We start from the raw sequence: 13,202 nt of genomic DNA on the forward strand, positions 1-13,202 counted from the left end.
TCGCAATACATTACATTTGTCTGTCTTAAGGGTAAGTTTCCACTCCCTGCACCAAGTGCCTATCCGCTGCAGATCTTCCTGCATTTCGCTACAATTTTCTAATCCTGCAACTTCTCTGTATACTACAGCATCATCCGCAAAAAGCCGCATGGAACTTCCGGCACTATCTACTAGGTCATTTATATATATTGTGGTCCCATAACACTCCCCTGGGGCACGCCAGAGGTCACTCTAATGTCTGTAGACGTCTCTCCATTGATAACAACATGCTGTGTTCTGTTTGCTAAAAACTCTTCAATCCAGCCACACAGCTGGTCTGATATTGCGTAGGCTCTTACTTTGTTTATCAGGCGACAGTGCGGAACTGTATCGAACGCCTTCCGGAAGTCAAGGGAAAAAGCATCTACCTGGGAGCCTGTATCTAATATTTTCTGCGTCTCATGAACAAATAAAACGAGTTGGGTCTCACACGATCGCTGTTTCCGGAATCCATGTTGATTCCTAAAGAGTAGATTCGCGTTTCCAAAAACGACATGATACTCGAGCAAAAAACGTGTTCTAAAATTCTACAACAGATCGACGTCAGAGATATAGGTCTATAGTTTTGCGCATCTGCTCGACGACCCTTCTTGAAGACTGGGACTACCTGTGTTCTTTTCCAATCATTTGGAACCTTCCGTTCCTCTAGATACTTCGGTACACGGCTGTTAGAAGGGGGGCCAGTTCTTTCGCGTACTCTGTGTAGAATCGAAGTGGTATCCCGTCAGGTCCAGTGGACTTTCCTCTGTTGAGTGAATCCAGTTGCTTTTCTATTCCTTGGACACTTATTTCGATGTCAGCCATTTTTCGTTTGTGCGAGGATTTAGAGAAGGAACTGCAGTGCGGTCTACCTCTGTGAAACAGCTTTGGAAAAAGGTGTTTAGTATTTCAGCTTTACGTGTGTCATCCTCTGTTTCAATGCCATCATCATCCCGGAGTGTCTGGATATGCTTTTTCGAGCCACTTACTGATTTAAAGTAAGACCAGAACTTCCTAGGATTTTCTGTCAAGGCGGTACATAGAATTTTACTTTCGAATTCACTGAACGCTTCACGCATAGCCCTCCTTACGCTAACTTTGACATCGTTTAGCTTCTGTTTGTCTGAGAGGTTTTGGCTGCGTTTAAACTTGGAGTGAAGCTGTCTTTGCTTTCGCACACACACACTCACACACACACACACACACACACACACACACACACACTCTCTCTCTCTCTCTCTCACACACACACACACACACACACACACACACACACAGTCAAAGATCTTGAAGATGTCCACAAGTACTGTCCTGAGTACTGCCGACGCTCCAAAGCTCCCGTCGCGTCCTCCACAAGACGCAGAAGTTGTTGTTGAGTACTGTTACCACGCCGAAAATCGAACTGTTTAAGTGGTATTAAGAACTGGCTATTGACGTGCTCTATAAGCCTTTGATCATATAGACGCTCAAAGACTTTTGAAACGCGTGGAGGAGGCTTACAGGTCGATATTATTGCGGGGCTCTTGCATATTTTCCATGTTTAGGAATGGCAACTACTTCCGCATGTTTCCACGCAGAGGGGTAGTTGCCAGTCCTTAAGATATGACCGAGTAGTTGAGTGATGGGTCGTAGGGCACCAAGTGGCAATTACTTAAGCATAGCGTACGCCACCTGTCTGAGACTCCAGCCTTCCTAATGTTTAGATAACGAAGCTGGATTTCCACTTCCTTCTCAGTAAGAGCGTCTATGGCATCACCTGCGGTCTCGTTCGTAAGAAATACAGGTAAACTTTGCCGCACAATACGAGTGTGCTGCTCGTCAATTACGTTCTCCATTAGCTTGACGTTGCCTGCAAATGCGTCAGCCAAGACACTAGTCTATGAAGGTTCACAGACAACTTCTCTGCCGACTTGCAGGGGAGAAATGTGTTACCCTTTACGTAGGAATTGTTTTGTGCTTCATTAGGCGGTGACATTGTCAATAACAATGTATAAGTTTGTCAGACAGACCCCCAAGCATTCTCGTTTCACATGCTTCATCTGCAAGATGTATCATATATATATTCTCCGAATCAGATTATGAAACTGACAGAAAGAACTGATCACAAAATTCAGTTAGATATTCATTTTTGTCCACAATTCTTTACCTTACGCAAAGTAAGCACTAACTACCCTTTAATATGTTTTTAAACTGTAGTCAGATTGCGTTATAAATCACTTGTTGGGTCGAAACTTCATGTAAAGAGTGTCACTCATCCCGGGCGTTATTCTGAAGACATACTTGCATCTACTTATGACAGTTCACAAAAAGAGTAGTTGGTTTAAAATACAGGTTAAACATATTAATAACTTAAGGCGCATTTGAGAGATCTATTGGCGGTTTGCTTCTACGAGTATGGTAACCCAAAAAGTTTTCTGTGTTTGCTTGCTGCAGTTGGTACCGTGTGCGCAAGCAAGCAACTGCTTTGTTCACTTAAATGTGCGTCAGTAGACATGTGGATTCCTAGAAGAAGGTGTTCTGCGTGACTTCTCTAGCGGAGCTTGCACTGGTGTAACGTTGTTTTTTGTGTGAGTATGACTGCGGTCAAATGACGATGTTCCCGCTTAACATAGCAATCAAGAAATAGGTCAAAAGCCTAAGGCAAACTGGAAGTTTGTTTCCACGCCGAGCCCGCTGTTCCAGAGGCTACTGTGGAATTGATCCTTCCAGTAGACCCCTCATAAGTCTATCCGAAAAGCAAGCAAGCGGTTACCGTTACCTCGTTCTACAGTAGGCGACATCCATAAAATGTTGCAGCCAAGGGACGCGAAGGAAAGCATTTGTGGAGACAGTTCTGGCAAAAATGAATGAAAATGAGGCATTCCTCGCTTTTGTCTGCTTCTCAGACGATGCTACATTCCACACTTCTGGCACAGTAAACATACATATGAGAAACTGAACACCCCCACGCAGTGGAGAGTTCGAAATGCTTCTCCAAAAGTGAATGCTTAGTGTGGATGTTGATGGATGGGGTTATAGGCCGATTGTTATTCGCATAGTCTACAGTTAATGCAACAATGTACGTAGACATGCTGTACCACAAGTTCCTCGTGGTGTGATCTTTGAACAAGACGACTTACTGTGCCATTCTGTGAACATTGTGAGGATTTTCATGAATCATGAGTCCCCAGGTCGCTGAATTGGAAGAGGTAGTCCATCGATTGCTTGGTCCCCTAGAGGCCCAGATATTAGCCCATTTGATTTTTTTCTGTGTGGGTTTACCAAGAATCAATCTGCGATAGAATCACAAAGGCGATGGTATCTGTACCAGATACCAGTTTGTGATCTACCAGATCTGCACCATCGCCTTTGTGGATCTATCGCAGATGTTACGCCTGAAACGCTGCAAAACACTCGTTGAGAAGTGGAATGCATATTAGATGTTTGCCATGCCACTAATGGGGTGCATATCAAAGTGTGTTAGGTGTGCAGAAAAACATTTTGAGTTACCATACTTGTAGAAACACACCGTCAACATCTGAATTACCTCTCTAGTTATTACACTTTATATTATTATATGTTGAACCTGGAAAACCTGTATTCATGATGTATATGAGCAGACTTAAGAGATGAATGAAAATTTGCACCAACGCCGGGATTCGAACCTGGGCTTAGTGCTCATTAGACAGATTCGCTAACCACTATGCCACCCTGACACAGGGGCTTTGCACAAGTGGTTGGACTACCCTAGCACACATTCCTCCCCAATCCAAATTCGCTTTTATCCCTGAGCCCAGTTAGTATTCCCCCTAAACTTGAAAGCAATGCAGAAGCTTTGTATCTGTATTGGAATAGCACCTCGGCATCGAACAAAACTGGGGATTCTAAATGAAACCCAAGCATAGGTGCTTTAATCAAATGAGACTATATGGTTCTAGAGACCTTTTCAAGTCTCAAACATCTGTGATTTATTTAGCAGATTGAAGCGATGAATGAAAATTTGTACCGAGGTTGCGATTCGAGCCTGTTTCTCCTGCTTACTAAAACCACTAGACGACCCTGACACAGTGGCTTTGCACAGCTGCATGAACAACTCTAGCACACCTCCCTCCTAGCGGACTGTGGCGCGAATGGGAATTTCGATTGGGGAGAGAGGCATGATAGAGTAGTCGGTGCAGTTGTACAAACCCACTGTACCAGCATGGCGATATAAATCATAGATGTTTGAGACTTAAAAAGGTCTCTGTATGAGGAGGAGGAGTACGAGAAGATTAATGATCAACGTCCTGTCTACAGCGAGAGCATTAGAGACAGAGCACATCTCGGGTTATGGAAGGGTGGAGAAGGAAAGCGGCCGTGTTCTTTCGAAGGAACTATCCCGGCATTCGCCTTAAGGGGGGATAGGACGTCAAACGGGACGACTTGGAGCAGGAGATACACCACAGGAATTTTTAATTTCCACTATCTATACTTTTAAAAATAAATTCATAAAACTTTGTCACAATGACCAGAAAGGATTCAGGATTTATACTTATAGTGGTAGAAGTTCAAAAATATAAGAAAATAATTTAGTTTTTTACATTTGTGTTTCACCTTTTGTTCACTTACCATTGGCTGCATTTGTTGCTATAGGTACACTTTTCTTCATAAGTAAGGGAGACTTTTCAATGAATTTTGCACAGCATACAAATCATACTTACAGGTGTATGAAACTCTGGAATTTTCCAAATCTATTAAAAACTGTCGTAAAAATGAGATAATTAACTATAAAATTTGAGTTTTTTTTCTAAACATGAAGTTTAAAATGTAACAGCACATTCATTTTTTTTCATAAATTAAATAATTTCTAGAGTTTCATACACCTGTAAGTGTGGTTTGTATGCTGTGGAAAATTCATCGAAGAATTTCTCTTACTTATGAACAAACGTGTACCTATAGCAACAAACGCAGCCATTACAAGTGAAAAATGACCGCAGAGGAGCCCTCGGACGTTGGCGCGCCAGGTACATATACCCTGCGGCCGCGAGCTCGGCTCCAGTTCACCACCGGCCATGGAGGGTGAAGCTTTAACAATGGCAGCCACTCGTGCTGGCGAAACGTCAGAAAAATCATTAGATGAACGTCGGCCGAAGAACCCGAGACAGAAGCTAATAGGCAGTTTTACGATTTCATTTGTAAAAGTATAGACAGTGGAAAATAAAATGTCCTGTGGTGTGTCTCCGCCGACCGCGGTGGTCTCGCGGTTCTAGGCGCGCAGTCCGGAACCGTGCGACTGCTAGGTCGCAGGTTCGAATCCTGCCTCGGGCATGGATGTGTGTGATGTCCTTAGGTTAGTTAGGTTTAAGTAGTTGTAAGTTATAGGGGACTAATGACCACAGCAGTTGAGTTCCATAGTGCTCAGAGCCTTTTGAACCATTTGGTGTCTCTCCTGCTGCAAGACGACCCGTTTGACGCCCTACCCCCCTTAAGCGATTTAGGGAAATCACGGAAAAACTAAATCAGGATGGCCGAACATGGGTTTGAACCTCCTCCCGAATGCGAGTCCAGTATGCTAACTACTTCGGTACCCTGGTCGGTAAAAACAAAAAGGGTCTCTGGAAACATAGGTCTCATTTGACCCGGTGTTACTTCCAAGAGTGGCCCGCGCTGTCAACACTAGGGTTGTATACTCACGAGGAAGCCTAGGAAGGCGGTGAGCGGCAGCCACTGCACGTCGGACAGGTCCGCGCGCACCACGTCCTTGAGGTAGAAGAAGACGCCCTCGGCGGCGATGGTGAGGGCGCAGCCGGAGCAGGAGAGCAGCAGCAGCGGCCGGCGGCCCGCGCGGTCTGCGAGCAGCGCGGCCGCCACGCTGGTGGCCACCTGCACGGCCGCCACCACGATGGAGCACACGTCGGCGTCCAGCGCCGCGCCCGACCGCTGGAACACCTCCGTGGTGTAGCCCAGCAGCGTGGCCAGCCCCGTGCACACCTGCGCCAGCATCAGCCCCACGCACACCACCAGAGCCCGCCGGCTGCCGCGCCGCCGCACCAGCTGGCCCACCAGCTGCAGCCACGACTGCCTGCTACCTGCCGCGCGCACCGTCAACACGACGAGTTCATTTCACTGGCGTCAAGCCAGCACCAATCCACACAAGTGGTATACACACTACTGGCAATTAAAACTGCTACACCAAGACGAAATGCAGATGATAAACGGGTATTCATTGGATAAATACATTATACTAGACCTGACATGTGATTACATTTTCACACAATTTGGGTGCATATATCCTGAGAAATCAGTACCGAGAACAACCACCTCTGGCCGCAATAACGGTCTTGATACGCCTGGGCATTGAGTCAAACACAGCTTGGATGGCGTGTACAGGTACAGCTGCCCATGCAGCTTCTACACGATACCACAGTTCATCCAGAGTAGTGACTGGAGTATTGTGACGGGCCAGTTGCTCGGCCACCATTGACCAGACATTTTCAATTGGTGGGAGATCTGGAGAATGTGCTGCCCAGGGCAGCAGTCGAACATTTTCTGTATCCAGAAAGGCTCGTACAGGACCTGCAACGTGTGGTCGTGCATTATCCTGCTGAAATGTAGGGTTTCGCAGGGATCGAATGAAGGGTAGAGTCACGGGTCGTAACACATCTGAAATTTAAAATCCACTGTTCAAAGTGCCGTCAATCCGAACAAGAGGTGACCGAGACGTGTAACCAATAGCACCCCATACCATCACACCTGGTGATACGCCAGTATGGTGATGACGAATACACGCTTCCAATGTTCGTTCACCTCGATGTCTCCAAACACGGATGCGACCATCATGATGCTGTAAACAGAACCTGGATTCACCCGAAGGAATGACATTCGTGCACCCACGTTCGTAGTCGAGTACACCATCGCATGCCCTCCTGTCTGTGATGCAGCTTCAATGGTAACAGCAGCCATTGTCTCCTAGCTGATAGTCCATGCTGCTACAAAACGTCGTCGAACTGTTCGTGCAGATGGTTGTCTTGCAAACGTCCCCATCTGTTGACTCAGGGATCGAGACATGGCTGCACGATCCGTTACAACCATGCGGATAAGATGCCTCTCATTTCGACTGCTAGTGATAGGAGGGCGTTGGGATCCTCCTGAACCCACCGATTCCATATTCTGCTAACAGTCATTGGATCTCGACCAACGCCAGTAGCAATGTCGCGATACGATAAACCGCTATCGCGATAGGCTACAATCCGACCTTTATCAAAGTCGGAAACGTGATGGTACGCATATCTCCTCCTTACACGAGGCACCACAACAACGTTTCACCAGGCAACGCTGGTCAACTGCTGTTTGTGTATGAGAAATCGGTTGGAAACTTTCCTCATGTCAGCACGTTGTAGGTGTCGATACCGGCGCCAACCTTTCGTGAATGCTCTAAAAAGCTAATTATTTGCATATCACAGCATCTTCTTCCTGTCGGTTAAATTTCGCGTCTGTAGCACGTAATCTTCGTGGTGTAGCAGTTTTAATGGCAAGTAGTGTATAACACATCTAAATAAGTCCATATAGCGAACATTGTAGATGAAAATCTCAACAAAAATAATTATTTTAGACCAGCTGTACCTAGCCAGACTTTGCTGTGGCTCTGTCTGCCTAAGTGGAAAAGAAAGAAAAGACAAAGTTCACGTTTCAGAAATTTATGGGAATTCGATATATGTCTTAATCTCTTTCTCTACCCGTCTCTGTCCATCTCCCCCTCCTCTTTTCTTTGTCCATCTCCTCCTCTTTTCCCTTCCCTCTTTCCGTCATCTCCTCCCCCTCTCTCTGTCCATCTTCTCTTCCCCCCTCTCTCTCCATCTCCTCCTACTCCATCCACCTCTCCCCTCTCTCAGTCCATCAGCTTCTCCCCATTTTCTCTGTCCACCTTCTCCTCCCAAGCCCCCCCTCACTCTCTCCATCTGCTCCTGGCCCCTCTCTCTCTGTCCGTCTTCCCCTTCCCATTTTCCATGTCCATTTTCTCCCGCCTCTTCGTCCATCTCCTCTTTCGCTCTATCTGATCTTAAGTCTTGTGTATTGCTATTACAAATTCACATTCTGTAATAGTGTTCTGATCATAAACCAATTAGCCATAAATATAACTTTCCTGTTTGCTAATGTTTCACTAGTGTATATTTCATCATGTTACCTTATTATCAAATTGATATGAATTTATTTATTACATATATTTAAAAAATAGGCAAATAAAAACACGCGTATATACCAGTGGAACGTTGCGTCAAGGTTTGAAAGCAATCAGTCAAGAACATTCGAAATTAACGATTTTGAACAAACCAACATTTACATTTCTGTAAAATTTCCACTTCTGTTACATATATATTACATGTATACCAGCTGGTGTCCAGTGGTCATTAAAATCACTTGCGTATTCGAACGCAATGCTGCGTCAAACTTTCAGTGAAATCCATTAATAATTTTCGGAAATTTGAGATTTTGAGGAAACGAATGTCTACGGTTAATCTTATATAGAAACCGTAAATACTCCAAATCGCAAACCTCTGAGAGCTTTTGACCCACTAGTTTGAAATTTTGACAGAACTTCGCATTGGAATAGGCATGTTTTTATACACCTGTTTGTTTAATACACGTAATAATATGTAATTTTTTATAATGCAACACTGTGTGTGTCAAAATTCCAAAGCAATCGGTCAAGAACTTTGTGGGATACACGATATTGAACTAACAAACATTTAAATTTTTATTTATTCATAGTGTTACTATACGGATATGAAAGTAGCTAGAATGATTGCAGGTGCTAGTAGATGGGAACAATGGCAGGAGGGTGTGCTCAATGAGGAAATCAAAGAAAACCTGAGAATGAACTCTATAGATGTAGCAGTCAGAGAGAACAGGCTTAGATAGTGGGGTCATGTTACACGCATGGGAGAAGCAAGGTTACCCAAGAGACTACCGAGTGAGGTGGAGCAGTGGGTAGCACACTGGACTCGCATTCTGGAGGACGACGGTTCAATCCCGTCTCCAGCCATCCTGATTTAGGTTTTCGGTGATTTCCCTAAAATCGTTTCAGGCAAATTCCGGGATGGTTCCGTTGAAAGGGCACGGTCGATTTCCTTCCTAATCCTTCCCTAACCCGAGCTTGCGCTCCGTCTCTAATGACCTCGTTGTCGACGGGACGTTTAACACTAACCACCACCACCACCCAAGAGACTCATGGGTTCAGCAGTAGAGGGTAGGAGGAGTCGGGACAGACCAAGGAGAAGGTACCTGGATTCGGTTAAGAATGATTTTGAAGTAATAGGCTTAACATCAGAAGAGGCACCAATGTTAGCACTGAATAGGGGATCATGGAGGAATTTTATAAGGGGGACTATGCTCCAGACTGAACGCTGAAAGGCATAATCAGTCTTAAATGATGATGATGATGATGATGATGATGATGATGATGATGAGAACGTTACTAAGAGAAAAATATAACTTTTTTTCTTAAAGGTGCGATGGTGTAAGTTGGCTGTGACTATAGTGCTACTACGTGAGGATTCGATGACCTGCAGCTTCTAGCGGATTGAGATCTGCTTTGTTCTGACCCCAGGCTATACTTCACCTCTGACCTGTGTGAAACAACTAATACGGTCACCACACTGCATACAGCAAGTGCAACAACATATGCAGGAAACAATGAAAACACCAAAGTCCCCATCGGCTGTCCAGCCCGGAATAAGTAAAGCTAAACGAGGATTATAATTGTCATGCCCCAACTAACACATATTACTGATCTTCTTTTACGAAACATGCTGTACATATTATGATGATTACTTGCACTAAAACAGGTAGGTCATGAATTGTTCCCGGCTGAAGGAAACTAACGCCAATGGTATCTGAGATACACACGTATCTGTTAGCCCACGAGTGCCAATGGAGTACTCTTGCTTATCCACTACTCAAGAGTGCCCGGACCAAGTGGTGTTCATCGAACGGTGTCGCCTGCACACTGATTCGCAAATCGAATGTTTATTTATTTTATTTATTTAGGCATTCATTCGCTTTGAAAGATTAAGCCCTTCTGACCCCTTCTTATTGTAGCTAGACATAGTTAGTCAATCAGCATTACAATTCGTATGGTGCATGAGCAGTGTATAATGATAATTTGACATCTAATAAATACATGTGGCAACGCTACACAAGGAATCAAATGAAGAGAAAAAGTTCACTGGTCAGAGGATGAGATTAAAGGAAGAAAACAGAAAGCAATGAGGAAAGCATGGATAGTTTACAATGTGACATATATTGGTTCCCTGTTGGGTTGAAGGAAAACAGCTGGGATGTGCCCGCAGCGAAGCTACTCCAGTGATGACAAATACAGCTTCAGTCAGCTCTTGAATGCAGGAAGGTTTAGGATAAGATGTAGGTCAAAGGGTATTTTGTTCCAGAGTCGTATAAATATCGTTATATACTGCTAATGTACTACACAAATTGTAAGATTGGCTCACTTAGGATGTCTGGTTAGACATAATAAAGGGCGAGATAGCCCTAATGTTTCCAGGTGAAATAAATACGTAAATAAGTACAATAAATAAAGGAACAAAGGTCTTGAATGCAGAATGGTTTTGTGTAATAAGAAGGTTACAGTGTAATTTTGCCCACCGTCGTACGGCTGAAATGGAGAAGTTGATGGACAAAGATTTAGTGTACAGCCAAGGTGCTGCAAGTACCCTGTCTGGTACCGCAGGATTGGAAAGACAAGTATCTAATATGTGAGGAGAGGTCTTGAAGGCGTTAGTGAATGAGCAAGAGCCTGTGATAATCACATCTCCTGTCTGGCTACATCCCGCCTCGCCGAGCATACGAAAGACTGGAGTGATTAAACAATCGAATGCTACACACACATCTCATGGAGTCACTGACAGCCACGTCGAGAGTCGTGTGGAGTTTTCATTAATTGCGCCGTGGTGAACAATATTGCAGTTGTAAAGATTTGGCAGGACTAAATACTGTACAAATTGGAGAGTGAACTTTTTTCTAAATTTTAGGTTTGCATGTAGGCTGGAAAGTGATTTCCTCCATGCTGCAAGAGTTTGCTCTTACCAGTTTGCATGCTTATTCAAGATTTCGCCGAGATCTGCAGCGTTTCATGACAGAGTATTTTGATGCCATGACGTGTTGGATAAACCGTTACTGGGTAAACTGTTTTACGAAAATGGCCGCTGACCAACTTTCGGTGAGATATGAAGGTGACCTGTTGCTCTATGGGGTCTACTTTAAGATCGAGTTTCTTGAACATTGCAACCGTGAGCAGAAATCGTTGTAATTCATATCCAATACAACACGACCCGTGCACACAGGACTGGCGCTTAGATACACCTGGAAGTCGTCAGCGTGTAAGTGTCACAGAGATTAAGCATGGATGACGTATCATTGGTCCAAAGACTGAACACAGGGAGCACAATCTTTCTTGATGACTCGCCTGGCGCACAGATGACTCCTTGATATCCGTTTCTGGGGTAAATTTCGATGCACATTATTGAAATGTTTGAGAAATTAAGCGGTTTTATTTCCATGAGTAGTATATCGAAATCACCAGTATGAAAACACCTGGTGAAATGGGTCAGTCTTGCAGTGGTTACTTCACATCTGTCCATAACGTGTAAATCAAGTATTTCGTTTTTGGTGTGGATACACCACCTGATTAAATGTTTCCGGACACCCCTATGTAATGCAGAACTGACGACTAGAGATCAAGAGAGACTGACTGGCCGGTATTAAAGCAGACAGCGAATATTCTGCTGTCGGAAGTGAAGTAGGCACATTGGTGTGGGTCTGTCAGGAGAGCTCGGCGACTTCAAACATGGACTATTCATTGGGTTTCACCCAAGTAACAAACCCATCTGGGCCAGTTCAACCATTTTTTTTAAGAATGGGTTTTGTGGTTAGCTAAATGCCGAAAGTTATGAACAGATTTAACAGTATCGTGTACTGCGAATAGTAAAGGAACAGTTCACGGATGATGATTGAATCAGCATCACAATGCACCCTGTGATGAAGCAACATCCGTGAGGCAATGGTATGTGGACAACAACGTTCCTGAAGTGGACTGGTCCTTCCAGAGTCTCGACCTACACCCCTATGGAATACATCTGGAGTGAGTTAGAGCTTGGACTCTCTCCGACCTAACTCCCAACATGACTACCTTCTTTGTTTCGACCCATGAGGAAGAATGAGCCGCCATTCCTCCACAGACATTCAGACACCCCTCAAAGTGTCCCCAACGGACTCCAAGTCGTCGTAAACGCGAAGAATGTACACACTCCGTGTTAACATTCACGAACAGGTGTCCAGATACTTTTCATTAGGTGTGTTCGAGCATTATGAATTACCTCGGAGAAAACGGTCTATTGACCCACAGTCAGCATGGGTTTAGAAAACATCGTTCCTGTGAAACACAACTAGCTCTTTATTCACATGAAGTTTTGAGTGCTATTGACAAGGGATTTCATATGGATTCCGTATTTCTGGATTTCCGGAAGGCTTTTGACACTGCACCACACAAGCGGCTCGTACTGAAATTGCGTGCTTATGGAATATCGTCTCAGTTATGTGACTGGATTTGTGATTTCCTGTCAGAGAGGTCACAGTTCGTAGTAACTGACGGAAAGTCATCGAGTAAAACAGAAGTGATTTCTGGCGTTCCCCAAGGTAGTGTTACAGGCGCTTTGCTGTTCCTTATCTATATAAACGATTTTGGAGACAATCTGAGCAGCCGTCTTCGGTTGTTTGCAGATGACGCTGTCGTTTATCAACTAATAAAGTCATCGGAAAACCAAAACGAACTGAAAAACGATTTAGAAAAGATATCTGAATGGTGCGAAAAGTGGTGACCCTAAACAACGAAAAGTGTGAAGTCATCCACATGAGTGCTGAAAGGAATTCCTTAAACTTCGGTTACCCGATAAATCAGTCTAATCTAAAAGCCGTAAATTCGACCAAATGCCTAGGTATTACAATTACGAACAACTTAAATTGGAAAGAACACATAGAAAATGTTGTGGGGAAGGCTAACCAAAGACTGCGTTTTATTGGCAGGACACTTAGAAAATGTAACAGTCTACTAAGGAGACTGCCTACACTACCCTTGTCCGTCCTGTTTTAGAATACTACTGCGCGGTGTGGGTTCCTTACCAGATAGGCCAGACGGAGTTCATCGAAAAAGTTCC

General features: G+C 44.4%; 1 protein-coding gene across 2 annotated transcripts in view; it reads right to left on the bottom strand.

The window, feature by feature from the left end:
• The window catches only part of LOC126267332 (facilitated trehalose transporter Tret1-like), a 116,417-nt gene that overhangs the window by 12,321 nt on the left and 90,894 nt on the right, over positions 1 to 13,202 (bottom strand). For both annotated transcript variants that reach the window (XM_049972436.1, XM_049972437.1), the window contains one exon: positions 5,671 to 6,065. In XM_049972436.1, the coding sequence (XP_049828393.1) occupies positions 5,671 to 6,065 (395 nt within the window). The remainder of the gene's footprint in view (positions 1 to 5,670; positions 6,066 to 13,202) is intronic.

Source organism: Schistocerca gregaria, chromosome 4 (genome assembly GCF_023897955.1).
Source record: "Schistocerca gregaria isolate iqSchGreg1 chromosome 4, iqSchGreg1.2, whole genome shotgun sequence".
Lineage (NCBI taxonomy): Eukaryota > Metazoa > Arthropoda > Insecta > Orthoptera > Acrididae > Schistocerca > Schistocerca gregaria.